Genomic DNA, 13,465 nt, shown 5'->3' with positions numbered 1-13,465 from the left:
TGGTGATGAACCAGAATAGGAAGGTTTTTAGGCAACAAATGGTCCTCTGCTAGACCCATTCTTAAAGCTTTTCCATCTTGGTACAAGTCCTGCCAGAGCTTACACAAACGCACACACAGACACAGACACACATACACTAACATTTTCCCTACCACCTAGTATACTCTAAGACCCCAGTACTAGTACTTTGCATAATAACACTGATTTCATTCATATAACAATTTTCCTTCACTCTACACTTAACATTTAATTAAAATGAAAGCTAAGGAAAATAACAATTGTTAATTTACCATTTAAAGTGACAGTCTAAATTACAACGGCTTAGATTTTAAAGTGGTAAATGGATTGCCTCCTAGTTCCACCTAACCCGTGTTTTAGAAATTATCTTCACTCATATCTACATTTACTGAGCCCCAAAAGAACACTTTACTAGGCAATGCAGATACAAAAAGGTAAAATGATAAGGTTGCTGCCCTCAAAGTGTTTACATTTTGGCTGTGGAGTCAAGTCACCTAGATAAAAGATAAATAGGATACGCTAAGTGGCAAATGAATACTATAGAGAACAAATGCTACAGAAGTACAGAGAAAGGAAGAGTGCTAAGGGCTGGGACAAATTTACACTTAATAATAAAGTTAGCATTTATATAATGTTTTAAGGTTAGCAAAGTGCTTTGTAAATGTCTCATTTTATCCTCAAAACCACCTTTTGAAGTAGTTGCTCTTATTATTCCCATTTTATAGATGAGGAAACTGAGGCAAAAAAAAAGAGGTTATGTGACTTGCCCAGGGTCATATAGCTAACAAGTGTGAGGCTGTAAGTAAACTCATGTCTCCCTGCCTCTGGGCTCAGCACTCTAGTCACTGCTACCTAGACACTTGAGGAGGACATTGCAATGGGGAATGGGGGGACAGAAAGAGGGATATATATTAGGAACATAGCAACTAGCACAGTATGTTTTTCATACAAGTTGGTAGGCTATTCCTATGTGTGGAAATAAATTGAACTGAGACTTAAGATTTCTAAGGAAACAAGATGGCCAGTTTTGGCTATGGCCAAATCACGGTTTACTTCTTGTGGTGAATGGACAGGAGATAAGCTAATTCACGCAAAAAAAGACAAAGCTCTCCAGAAGTAAACCGCTACAGCAAAAACTTTATGGTAATGACAATGATAACAGGAATGCCTATTTTCAAAAAACTATAATATGAAAATCCAAATTTAGAGAACTGGCAAGCATGGGAATGAGTTACATTACGAAACAAATCACTACAAGTTTCTTAAAGAGATCTTTTCGGTAGTATATATGAGATCTAATTTGACAAATATTTAACAAACATGTCCAGCTACTGTGTAAAAAGTCAGATTTATTTATATAAGACAGGTCACAGATTTTACTGAGCTAACTGAAAAAATATTCTGGAATGACAGAAGACAGAAATGTTTAATGCAGAGCAAGTATATAGTTATATGAGAAGACAAAAAATTAAACATAATGCCAATACTAAGTCAATATACCAAATCTATTTAAATACATAAGGTAGTCTCTTATTTTTTAACCTGGGTTATATTCCAAAAACTTTATTTGGAACTTTTAAGAGTTTTTCATAGAAAGTACATTATGGTTAGGTAGTTAAGTCCTAAGGCCAGCCAATAAAAAAGCCTTTTTAGTTAAGTGTAGCACAAAGCAATGGATACATTTTACATATGTTCAGTGTGCCAAGGACTGTTAGCCCTACACTGATCTTTTCAGATATAAGCACATATACATCATAATAAATAGCACTACATTTAAAACCAAGAATAGTAACAATGAAATTGAAATAGCTGGAAAATTATTTCAACCAGTCTAAACCCAATAAAGAACCTAAGACTGAGAAATCTACTTTCCAAAAACATTTTCCTTTAAAAAATTAATGTTTGCCATTTCTATGGACATCTTTAAAATCGTGATCCCCTTTGTACACAAAGTCTATATAAACTGCATATACCTATTGGTCAAGATGCAGTATTATCTTCATTTTATCATGTAATATCTCCTTACTGATCCAGATATAAGGAAATACCTACTTTCCACTGAAACTGTGTATATTATTTTGTGGGGGGGAAGCTTAATCTGTTAACATTTTTCTTATGTTTGAGCATTATACGCAGAGTACAACATTCCAAAGAGCAAGTACTACCAAATAAATCATTATTTTCTTCACTTAAAAATAATTACATAGTTTTATGGTCAGGAAAAAAAGATGAATCTAGTCTCTAGAGAAAAAGCTTATTTTCAGTTTGTTTAGCTTTGCTAAAAATGGTGTCCTCATTTTCACTAGCTTTTTTTTTTAAAAGAGTTATCTGAGGAAGAGTTAAATAGTACAACTCTAGTATTGGCCATGGGTGTTATATCTGAACTCTGTAAGCTGACAGCTTCTAAAGGGCTTTCACCTGAAAGTTTAGCTATGGTAAAAATGTATTAAACATTTTTTCCACATTTGCTTATGGTGTATTTGTAACTTCTACCATTCATTGTTTTATCATTTCATGCCATTTAAAACATTTAAATAAATGAAAGAATAAAACTTTTAAAAGTTTTTCACAACAAAATTTATTAGAAGAATAGTGGTTTTGAAAAGTCTAGCATCCAGTGAGAACTACCATACACAACATTACAGTTGGGAATGTTCTTCCAAATGTCATGGTCAAATAATACAATGGAGCCATTAAATCTTACACATGCACGAAAGAACTAGCGCTTCTGACATATAATGCAAAAAAAAGGGGGGGGGGACCACATGGATTAAAATTTAAGTACTTATCACATACATTAAGACACAGCTTATTTAGTCCAGTCAAAAAATCAGAACTGCATTAAAAAAAAATTAATGTAGTGCAATCAAACCAAAAACCTTAATTTGTGATCATAAGTGCTCTACTACATAAAACATTGATCATAGCAAGAAACAAAAAGTTCAAATCACACAGTACAAAAAAATCTGTAAATAAATATAAACTACAGTACAAGAGAAATATTAAATTATACAATTCCGTCAAACTGTAAACAGTATTGAAATGAGGTCCATAAGAGTAAAAGGGGTTCCTGTTAAATTTTTTTCATGACACTTGAGCTTCTAGAAATCTGATAAATGCCGTTTTTCATATCTTCAAAGACTATGGGTTATACAAATGGAAAGAGAATTCTTTTCATATGTAAGATATCAAATAATAAAGCAGAGGAATAATCAGTTTTGTTAACCACAGATAACACTGCAGTAACAAAAAGATATATGTTTAAAGATTATCTTGCTCTCTTGTAGACTGATCTCTTCTCTAAAGATGCAAAGGACTAATTAGAACTTCACATCAGAAGAAATTTGCCATCAAGAGGTTAAAGATTACCAATTAGATGGAAATGCCTGTCTCTGTGCAGGAAACAGCACTCCCCCCTCCCTCCCTCTGCTGATTCTTTGACATTTTTACATATTAAATAATGCAACACCGACTTTGGCAGAATCACTACTAATAAACTCAAAGCACTCCTGGCCCATTGGTTCCATCACAGTGGCCAGTGCACAGAATTCTCTAAAGACATTGCATAACTAGAATGTAGAGGTCAGACACCCAAGGACCAGTGCTTGAATTTAGTAGTAGTCATGGTGAAGAAGCAAGAGCCACATTAAGGAACTGCCTCTATGTAATTTATAGAAGCAGCTGGGAATGTCGTTTACTTTAGTTGTGCTGGCTATTAGTGGCGTTTTTATGTACATAGTTTAACTGTGTGTGTGTGTACACACACACATACACACACACACGTATCTCTTACAATACATTGTTAACAGGAACCCCCATGTTATCTGTTCAGTAGTAATAACTGAATATACAGAATGCCACTATAAGTGTCTGAGGCACTGTGTGCTGGAGAGTTATATGCAGCTTTAAAATCCGTTTGGCTGAGTTATACCTGGATACCTGAACTGAGTTTTAAGTTGACATTCATCAAGGATGTGCTACCAGCACTTCAAAAGAAAAGCAAAACAAAAAAAATACAAGTCACTGCTAGGTTTAGGAAGAGAGTAGAAGTACCTGAATTGAGTTCGAAGAGTGTGTCAACTGTCCCTGAGGGTTCTTAAACAGTGTGAACAAGTCGGCTTCCTAAGCACATAAGTCTTACTTTACATATTGGACTGATAAAATACCCATGTCTGACAATTTAACAATTGGAGGTTATAAAGAATTATGAGAAAACACTCCGAAAGATATCGTATACATTTCTTTTCAAAGCAGCAATAAGCTGCTGTAAAGTGTACATTCCATTAGTACAAGCAACAAGTGGGAGTCTGATAAAAGTGTCTATCTTTAAAAGTCTGGTTTTCCGACAACACGGCATACGACCGATCATATCAATAACCAAAGACTATTTATCTCCTAAATCAGAAAGCATCTAATTACAGACTAGCAATTCAGGATTAGGTTTTTAATCAAACACTTTGCTATTACATACTAAAATTCCTTAAACTGACTAATGCTGGTATTCTAACCTATGTAATTGTTTCCCCACCCCCCTTCATTTTAGAAATATACCATTCCACAACTTAAAAACATTAAGATTCATTTTTTCAGTCCTCTGATGTAAAAAGCATGTCAGTGAGCAAATATTAAAAATTTACATGGTAAAAAGGCTTGAATTTCAGCCAAAGATTCTAAATACTGCTCATTCCCTGAAGACATAAAAGGGAGAGAGAATCCCTACCCATTATTCTAGTGACAATAATGATCTGACACGATTTTTCATTTGGAGGAATTTTCCCCTCACTTCCTCTCAAATCCAAATTCCTAAGCCCTAAAATAGCTTAATGAAATGAGAGAAAGATCAAGCAAACACTAGAGTTGCCTGGAAGGTATAATATGTTATCTTTTCTTCCTTAAGACAAAGATTTATTTATATAAATGTGATATGACCCCAGGTTAGGAGATGGTTTTTCTTTTTTTTCAAATTATTCTAAAACTTACAGTACCTAAGACTCTGAAGACAAGATAAATTAAGACTTTAGTGTTGTAACAGAAAAAGTGCTGAATTATCCCTTTTCCAATATTTTAAAAATGTCAGACAAGTGCTTTAAGAGTGACAGTAAAATGTACTGCTCGTGCTTCCAACAATAAAGAAAAAAAAATCACCTTTGAAAAAGAAAAGCCTTTTTAGAAGTGCAGCACCAAGTACTTATTAAACTCAATTGGTAAGTGTCCCCATTATTCTGATGGGGGCAGAAAATAGTTTAGATCTCAATTTCATTTGGCTAGTAACTGCTGTAGTCTGTTCTATTGTATCAGTGTCCTATGTCCAGCCCCTTCTACACTATCCACTGAGAAATTAATCTCTAAAGAGATTATTTTTAAATTAGTGTTTTCAGGATGATACCTGAGAAAGGGAGCAGTTATGCAGAACAAGGAATCCAAGACTGCACTAATACTGGTAATAGTTTCACAAATTCTTTGCCCAAGACAAACCTACAAGTCTAAGAGGTATGGATTGTTGAATATGTGTAACTGGTTTCTTTTTTTTTTTTTGGTATGTGTGTATAGGGTCATTTCCAGTGTCTAAAAAATAATTACCTTAAGACCGTTCAATAACAGCCTAAAACAAGATAAACAGCTCAATTTTTACATACAAATAATATAGATTAAATATGACTACAATACTTGCTCCATCCAATTAATCTGTGATTAACTAAAAGTGCTTACTTTTAGGCTTCTGCAGACTCTTTTAGCTATTTCAATACATAGCTATAAATCAACCAGAAAACTTAAAAGTACCCTTCAACAAGTTATGGTGTCAGTAATTTGTACATTTTGATGCTTGCCAATTTAACATATATTAACCTAGATGCTTCTCGCAAATGGCTATAAAAAGGATCTAAAAGTTTTTGACTCAAAAAATGTAGATGGCTCAACCTTATCACAGTACGTCCTCTTACTAGTTTTAGACTAGAGTTTAGGACAGAATGCTTAAGCTCTCCCATCTTTATCCCAACTTAATTTCTCTCAAAAGCCTACATATCTTCATCCCCTTCCCGTCTATCCCATTCTCCACTACCCCCCCATCTCCATCTCCTTCAAAAGAGTTAGGGCTCACAGCTATAATGTTATGCTACAGAACTAGTTATAACTTAAAAAAAAAAAAAGGCTAAAAGCAAGGTCATTTTGGAGAAAAAGGGGGTTAATTGCACAGAATCTCTCCAGTTTCCCTTCAAATGCCATAGTCACATAACCTGCTCAGTTGTAACCAGACTTAATCCTAAGAAAACCAAACAAAGATCTGGGGATTTGTATTCCATGCACCACAAAGTTATCTTTTTTCTTTTTAGTGAGGTTTAAAAAGCATTTTTATATGAATAGAATTATTTCTCTGACCCACAGAATGTAGTGAGCTATTTAGTTAAGACCAGTAAGCTTTTAAGAGTACTGGTCTGGCCACAGGTATCAACATAAAGCCATAATTGTAAAGGAAGGTAACAAATAACAAGGAGAATGGTCTACTACCTTCATGAAAGCCAAGAAGACTTGACTTATCAAATTTAAATGTTTCCCATGAAACACTGTACGCTTTGTTTAGGAGCTTTTCAGTCCACTGTCAATCTTCTATCACCAAAGACAGTAACCTGAATATAGAGGAAAGGATGGCTCATGTGAAAAATGTCCTCTGGCATTCAGATAGGCAAAAGAAATTAAAAAGCAAAATTAAATGGTTCAAAGCTAAGGGGGAAACAGCTATAAACAAAGGGGCACCTAACAATCTAATATGTAGTTGACTGCTACTCAAAATTTCAAATTTAAGCAGAAATTCAATTTATCTCTCCCCAAACTTAGAAATGTAGTATAAGTTTCAAGTTCTAGCAAAAACTCTGATGGAGGCCTGTAACTGAAAGTTAAGTTCTAAGGGAGGCACGTGAGAGGTGTAAGGGGTCTACTGTTATACACAGCCCCCATTCTGTATCACTAGGAGGAATGGACATACCATACTGTTAACTACCTCTTCATGACAGAAAAATGGCTATGATACAGCCTTTACAAGCAGTCAGTTTTGCAATACAGTAAGGAATTCCCTCAAGGAATAAAAAGTTATACAATTATTAAACTTCCTATGGTGCCAATGTATTAGAATATCTGATCCCTTATAGCTCACGTTACGGCTAGGGTAAAATGTTAAGGAATGAAAACGCCAAATAGTTGAGGTAATGATTGGTAGTAGATAACCAGAGTTTTTAAAAGCACTTCAACATTGGAAAGGAAATATGGTTCAAATAAAGCTAATACACTTCACACTTGTTGAGCTTGCTCACCAGAACCATAAAGTTAACTCCACATAAGGACCCCTATCACATAAAGCCTCATTCATATTTATGATCTGCTGCAGCAAAGGCTTGCTAATCTATTTCAGTATAACAGCAAACTTAATACTCTAAAGTATTATACACATAAATATAAAATGCTTGTTTTGTGAAAGGAAACAACCTTATCTTTCATGGTACTTGCAAGAGGGAAAAATTTCACAGCTGATTGCTAATTGTTCATAACCACTTAACTTCCTGTCATCCTACTTAACACACTAACGTGACAGAAGACTGTATTACTGCCAAACTTGATGACTGCACATGAAGTACACTACCTTGGGAATCAAAAGACTAGTGATAAAAATACCAGAAAGGAATCCTTCCACAGAATTACTTAGTGTTTTCACTACAATGGTGTTATGAGCTTGTATACTGTGATCAGTGTTTTCTCACAAAAAGGTAGGAATAACAGGTTCTAAATACATATCCCTGACCTAGTAGCATTGTCATTCACTTATCAGAAAAGATGTGAGAAAGAAGGCTTTTGTGACAAATGAACTACATTTTTCCACTCCAGAAAAGCAACTAGTCACCTGGGGTCTGGGCCTTGCAAACCTCTGGTCAGCAGAAATTAAGCATGCTAATAAGACAATCCCCCATTAAATATTTAAGATGATCCCAAACACAACTAGTAGATCTACACTGAAAGTGCCAATACAGCATAGCGGCAAATCAAGAGAGAAGTCAAACAAACATACAGGGATCACTGCAGCACCTAGATTGATAGCCAGCCATGTGATGAACCACTTCAAGAAATACATGGTATAATGGAACTTTGAGAACAAAATTTAACATTAAAAGTGCACCTGAATATTACAAACTAACTTTACAAAACCTACAATAAGGTAAAATATATATCTTTTGAAATATTCAGCAGCTTTTTTTTGTTTTTGTTTTTTTTTTGTTTTGTCTTTTTTTTTTGAGAGGCTCATGAAATTTAAAAGGGACCACTAACTAATTCCAACCATGCTTCACAAAACAATAATGGCTATTTTATATTGCAGTTACCAATGTAATGCAATTAGTGCTTAAAAAAAAATCTACTGAAAAAAAAAAGCCAAACACAAGAGACCTTTGGAGGAAATACGCTTGTTCAAAAGCTTCTCTGAAAAGAAAGTTTACCTGAATATTAAGTTGTCACTGATCTCAAGTGTAATGTTAAAAAGCTTCACAGACATGAATATTACAATCTTCAGGTCTCAGGACATTTAATCTGAGAACATTTAGAGTTTGGTTTGTTTTTAAATTTACTTTCTAAACCAAAGCAAATAATAGAAGTACTCAAATTTTCACTATTTACAATTCTTAGCCTACAATCTGAAATGACACAATACAAGTTCTCTTTATAAACTGCAGCATTAAAGGGTAGGCACACCATTCTTCTGCTGCTCGATTGTCATCCACTGAAACACACATAGAAAATATTTATGTTAGTAAGATGATCACTCCATGTACACACTACAGCGACAAAGTTTTACAAAACTCAACTCATACATCACTTAAATAGACTACCATATAGGGTTAAACCTCTCTGAACAGGAAAACTCTACAAAAATTGAACTTTTAGGGCCAAAATTTTAAATGGGCCTTTAATGATATTTGTCTGCAAATCAAAAAATAGCACACGCACAAATTAACTGTATTCACAAGGGCCTTTTTGCAACAACCTCCAGCTACTGAATAATCCAAGTTAAAATACAAGAAGGCACTAGTAGCCACAATTAATTATGTGCTGACAAAAAAAACAAGGGTGGAAAATAGGAGGCTTCCTTTAAAAACTTAGCCCTTTGCTCGCAGCAAACTTTCTACAACTTCCTTCGCCAGCAGATAAAGCCACACATTTAACAATGCATTTCTATTGCAATTTCCAGCTATGCTAGAAAATACTTCAGAGTTTACATACTGGTTCTGAACTCAAACTTATTATGCTTATTATGTTGAGATGATAACTAGAAACCTAAGAGGAAGCAGGCTCATTATTTAGTGTTTAAATCATCACACAAAGAAACTGAAGCAAACAAGGGTCCCAAGCACAGTCTATGTTAAAAATGAGCAGTGCATATTTTTAAGTGACAGCAATGGTGTGCCTAACCTTTGAACCATTAAGTCGCAGGGGAAAAAAACCATGTATTTATATATGTATGTGTGTGTGTGTGTGTGTGTGTGTGTGTGTGTGTGTACAAACACACACACACACACACACACACACACACTTAGCCTAAAAAGGCTAATTTAATTAATTGCTCCAGATTTTTCATACAAACAAAATCATGCAGTCTTGGGCCTACGTAGTCCTCTTTCCTTATAAAATATTGGCATTTATTTGCAATCACCAACTTCAATTTAATCACCGCCCAAGTACAATGCTTATCATTTTTATTTTGTACATAAAAGCCAACGATTCTTTTGGTTGAGCAATTAAAAAACGGAGAGAGCCTAAAAACTCATCCCAATTGATTTTAGTTTATAGAATGTTTGCAGTGTTTTTATTTTGTTTTGCACAGTTGATATTTCTGACTTATACAGCACTAAAACCTTTGGGCTTCACCCAGTTCTGGATGGTTGTTGCAGAAATACTAGAAGAATGTATTGGCTAAACTTACTTCTGGGTCTATTGCAGTTTTAATAACCCACCTCAATAACACTTTAAGGAGTGCTTATATTAACATGATCTGAAACTGCCTAAGTATTGTGTGCTAAGCAACCACTAAAAATCTATCACTGAACCTATTATTGTTAAAAATTAGAAAAGGAAAGGAGAGAAGGGGGAATTGATGCTATAGATTAAAAAAAACCAACCTGCTACTAGCAAATGGGCTATTTAAAAAGGAAACACCCTAAGGATCTTTTAGTCATGACTGAATTATAGCTAAATATGAGGTGGAGCCTAAATCAGATTAGACTACCTTTGGGTTTTTTGCTTTTCCCCTCAACACAAAAAATGGATCCTTCATCAATGTGGTCAATCGGGCAAATCACTGAGGTTTTAATGTCGAGAGATCATTTTTAAAAGATCACAATTATACACATTTCCTTTCCCTATTTTCCCAGTCCTAATATACAGATTTGAAATAATTTAAACCAGTTGCTGCAACTACACATAATAGTTAGTAAACGCATAATCAAATCTGTAAAAAGGGTTTAAAGTTACAAAGAAACCTAGTTTTGCTAAAAATGAGGCATATTCTATCGTATCATTAAATGTACCCTGACTGCTCCTGAGTAAAAACGGAGCTTGTCCTCCATGAGATAAGGCTACATCCTCACAAACTGGTGAGATCAAATCCTACCCTTAGAAAATCCCAAACAAAATTACAGTGAAGGTAGTGTTTACGAAGTAATTAACTGAAGCATTTTTGAAGGTAGTGTATGTACCTTCCTCCCCCTGCCCCTACTGGGTGAGCACTAAACAGATTATTAATGTTAAATTAATTCAATTTTTGAAAGAAAATAATAAAATGCAATTAGACCCAATTGATTACTTATAATTGTTGAGGAGATAACCCATCTCCATGCGCTCAAGAGATTTACCCTATCTAAAGAGCAAGTACTTATTGTAATACTTCAATTAGCTGGATCCAAGGAGAAAGGAAATTCTGAATAATTTTCTAGTTTAAGATGGCTTTCTAATTATGGACAATAAAGCTCCAAGTAGAAGAGAGTTGGGTTTTAAAAGAGGCCTTTTTTAAAAAAAAAAAGGTAAATATGACAGTAACTCCCTTCCCTCCCCCCCGCAAAAACAAAAAACAAAACCCCCAAAAAACCACACTGGCTCTACAAGGAGTCCACTTCCACATATCTGCATTCTCTGTGAGGTAACTCAATTCTCTAAATTGTAGAGAAACATGCAAAAGGCCAAAGGGAAAAAAATAAAAAAAGGTATTTTGAGCCATACTGCACATGGAAAATTTCAAAAATGCAACATTCACAATGCACCTTCCACCTGGGTGTTCATGCAAAATCTGCAAAGAACAAGTGTTACAGTAAATGGAGTCGGGTGCATTCAATGATAACTGAACAATGCAGTAGTGCTCACCCAGTTTGTAAAGTAATTGGCACTCTACAGTATTCCTACTCATCTTTTGATTCATTTGCACTTTGTGCTGCCTCTCCCTGGGGATCTAATTCAATCTTTACTGAAACATCTGGACCCTCCGACCTCATTAATTTCATCTTTTTCTTTGGAGGGTTTTTCAAAGTGCCCAGCCTCTCCTTTACTTTGTACTCCAGCGTACTGTGGGGAATTCCATAAATACTCTGAGCTTTGGAAACACTCATTTTTCCACTCATAACCACCGAGATTGCTTCCTCCAGTATTTCACTGTTGTACTGTCTATATCTCCCTCTTTTCTTCCGAGGCTGCTTGGAGCCTGGGTCTCCTTCTTGATCCGATGTGGGATATGGCTGTCCAGAGGTAGACTGCTCAGCATCTGAGCCCCAAGAATCCGGTCCAGCATCCAGCATACTTCTTCTATTTTGTTTTGGAAGAATAGCCCTTAACTTTTTACTAAGCGCGCTCTCCGTTTGTGAACCCATGACCAAAGAACTATAGCTATACTGGTCACCAGTGCGGGACTCCCATGAAAGGTCCATGCCTCGAACTTGTGGTATCTTTAGATCTACAGGAGATGAATGGCTCATGTCCTTTTTTCCATCTTGTTTCGTTTGAAGTGCCATTTTTTGAAAGGCAGGATTTTCTGTAATAAAAGGAAGGTCACTGATGTTGCTGAGTGCACCATTTCCCCTGAATTTCATGCGGCTGAAGTTGAATTCATAATGTGGTTTTGCCCAAGAGGCCTCCCTGGATAAGATTAAATGTTGCCCATGATTCTGCAATCCAGATGACCCAAGGCTGGCAGCTGAGGAGAACTGGTTTCTGCTCAGTAGTTCTTCACTAATCTGCAGTGATCGCGCCAGTGGAACTTTGAGAGATGTGGAGTGGCCAAAACCTTCCCTGGTTCCATCCTGTAGGCTTCTTGGAGGTACCCCATCACCACTCCGAAGTCCGTCCGGACGGTGCTGGCTGGGTCTCCCAGGTCGCCTAATTGGATGGAAGGAAACTGATGTGAGCAGGACTTGCACAGGTAGGGAGGGATGGGTGAGGGGACCACTCCTTTATTAGAAGGCCTTGCTTGGGTAACATCACTTTGTGTTATTTATTTTCTCTCTCTCTAAAATTTAAAAAAGGTCTCAGCAGTCATTTTAAAACTTGTCCACCAAAAAACAAAAACAAAAACAAAACAAAAACAAAAAAAAACAAAAAACAAAAACCAGGAGCTTTTTGGGCAAAGAAAAATGAAACCTGTCAGATGGTCGGGTTCACAAATTTTCGGAGGAGAAAGGCTTCGCGCAACTGTCTGAAAATAGCACCTTAATTAAAAATTACAAAGTAATCGTCAGTCTCCATAGCTCTATACACAACTGTGTTATTAACGTGACGTTACCACTAAACAAGTACAGTAATAAAAGAGTAAGCCAAATGACTTTAAATGCAACACATTCAACGTACATTGGACAACCTGCTACAAAATCTGAACTGTTGTTCACAACAGTGGAGGCCATGGATGGGTGCTCATTCAATCCACACAAAAAGCTGCTGCTCATCATCAAAAAATAAACAACTCCAAACAGCTTGTCATTCTTTTACACTTGAATTAAAAGCAAAGTGGTACTGCCACTAGCAAAGAAGCTGCATGTTAACAACGTAAACTTACCACACTGCTTTCTTTTAAACACAACGAGAAACACAATGAATGAGAAACCTCTGATTCTCCATTTGAAAAGTGCCAGGCTCAAAAGATATAGCCTTTTCTTACCTCCAATACTTTTATTCCTCAAATGTTACTAAATTTAGTTCATTTCAAAGTTATGAGCATTATGTTATATATCTTTTAATCTTTTAAAAATCTATCATTTGTGGAGTAGTCATTTCTATCTAAACCTTAAATTGATGGCTCCCAGAGAATGCTACCCAAAAGTTAATGATTTCATGAATCACTAGTTCTTAGCCCATTTTTTTCCCACACAACTACAAATACGAACTTATACTGGTTTCCAAGTGTCAAACTTTCACAATGACGACAGATTAT

At 35.6% G+C, this 13,465-nt stretch overlaps 1 protein-coding gene across 12 annotated transcripts in view; it reads right to left on the bottom strand.

Moving 5' to 3' along the window:
* Positions 1-13,465, bottom strand: part of LCOR (ligand dependent nuclear receptor corepressor) — a 134,034-nt gene that overhangs the window by 32,197 nt on the left and 88,372 nt on the right. For 3 of the 12 annotated variants that reach the window (XM_072626533.1, XM_072626541.1, XM_072626530.1), the window contains one exon: positions 2,572-12,417. The exons of the other annotated variants lie outside the window; for them this stretch is intronic. In XM_072626533.1, the coding sequence (XP_072482634.1) occupies positions 11,448-12,417 (970 nt within the window). In that variant the 3' untranslated portion in view covers positions 2,572-11,447. Of the gene's footprint in view, positions 1-2,571; positions 12,418-13,465 lie in introns of those variants that run through there. 12 annotated transcript variants of the gene reach the window in all.

The sequence above is a fragment of the Notamacropus eugenii genome, chromosome 1, assembly GCF_028372415.1.
Source record: "Notamacropus eugenii isolate mMacEug1 chromosome 1, mMacEug1.pri_v2, whole genome shotgun sequence".
Lineage (NCBI taxonomy): Eukaryota > Metazoa > Chordata > Mammalia > Diprotodontia > Macropodidae > Notamacropus > Notamacropus eugenii.
This window is presented reverse-complemented; position numbering and strand designations above follow the sequence as displayed.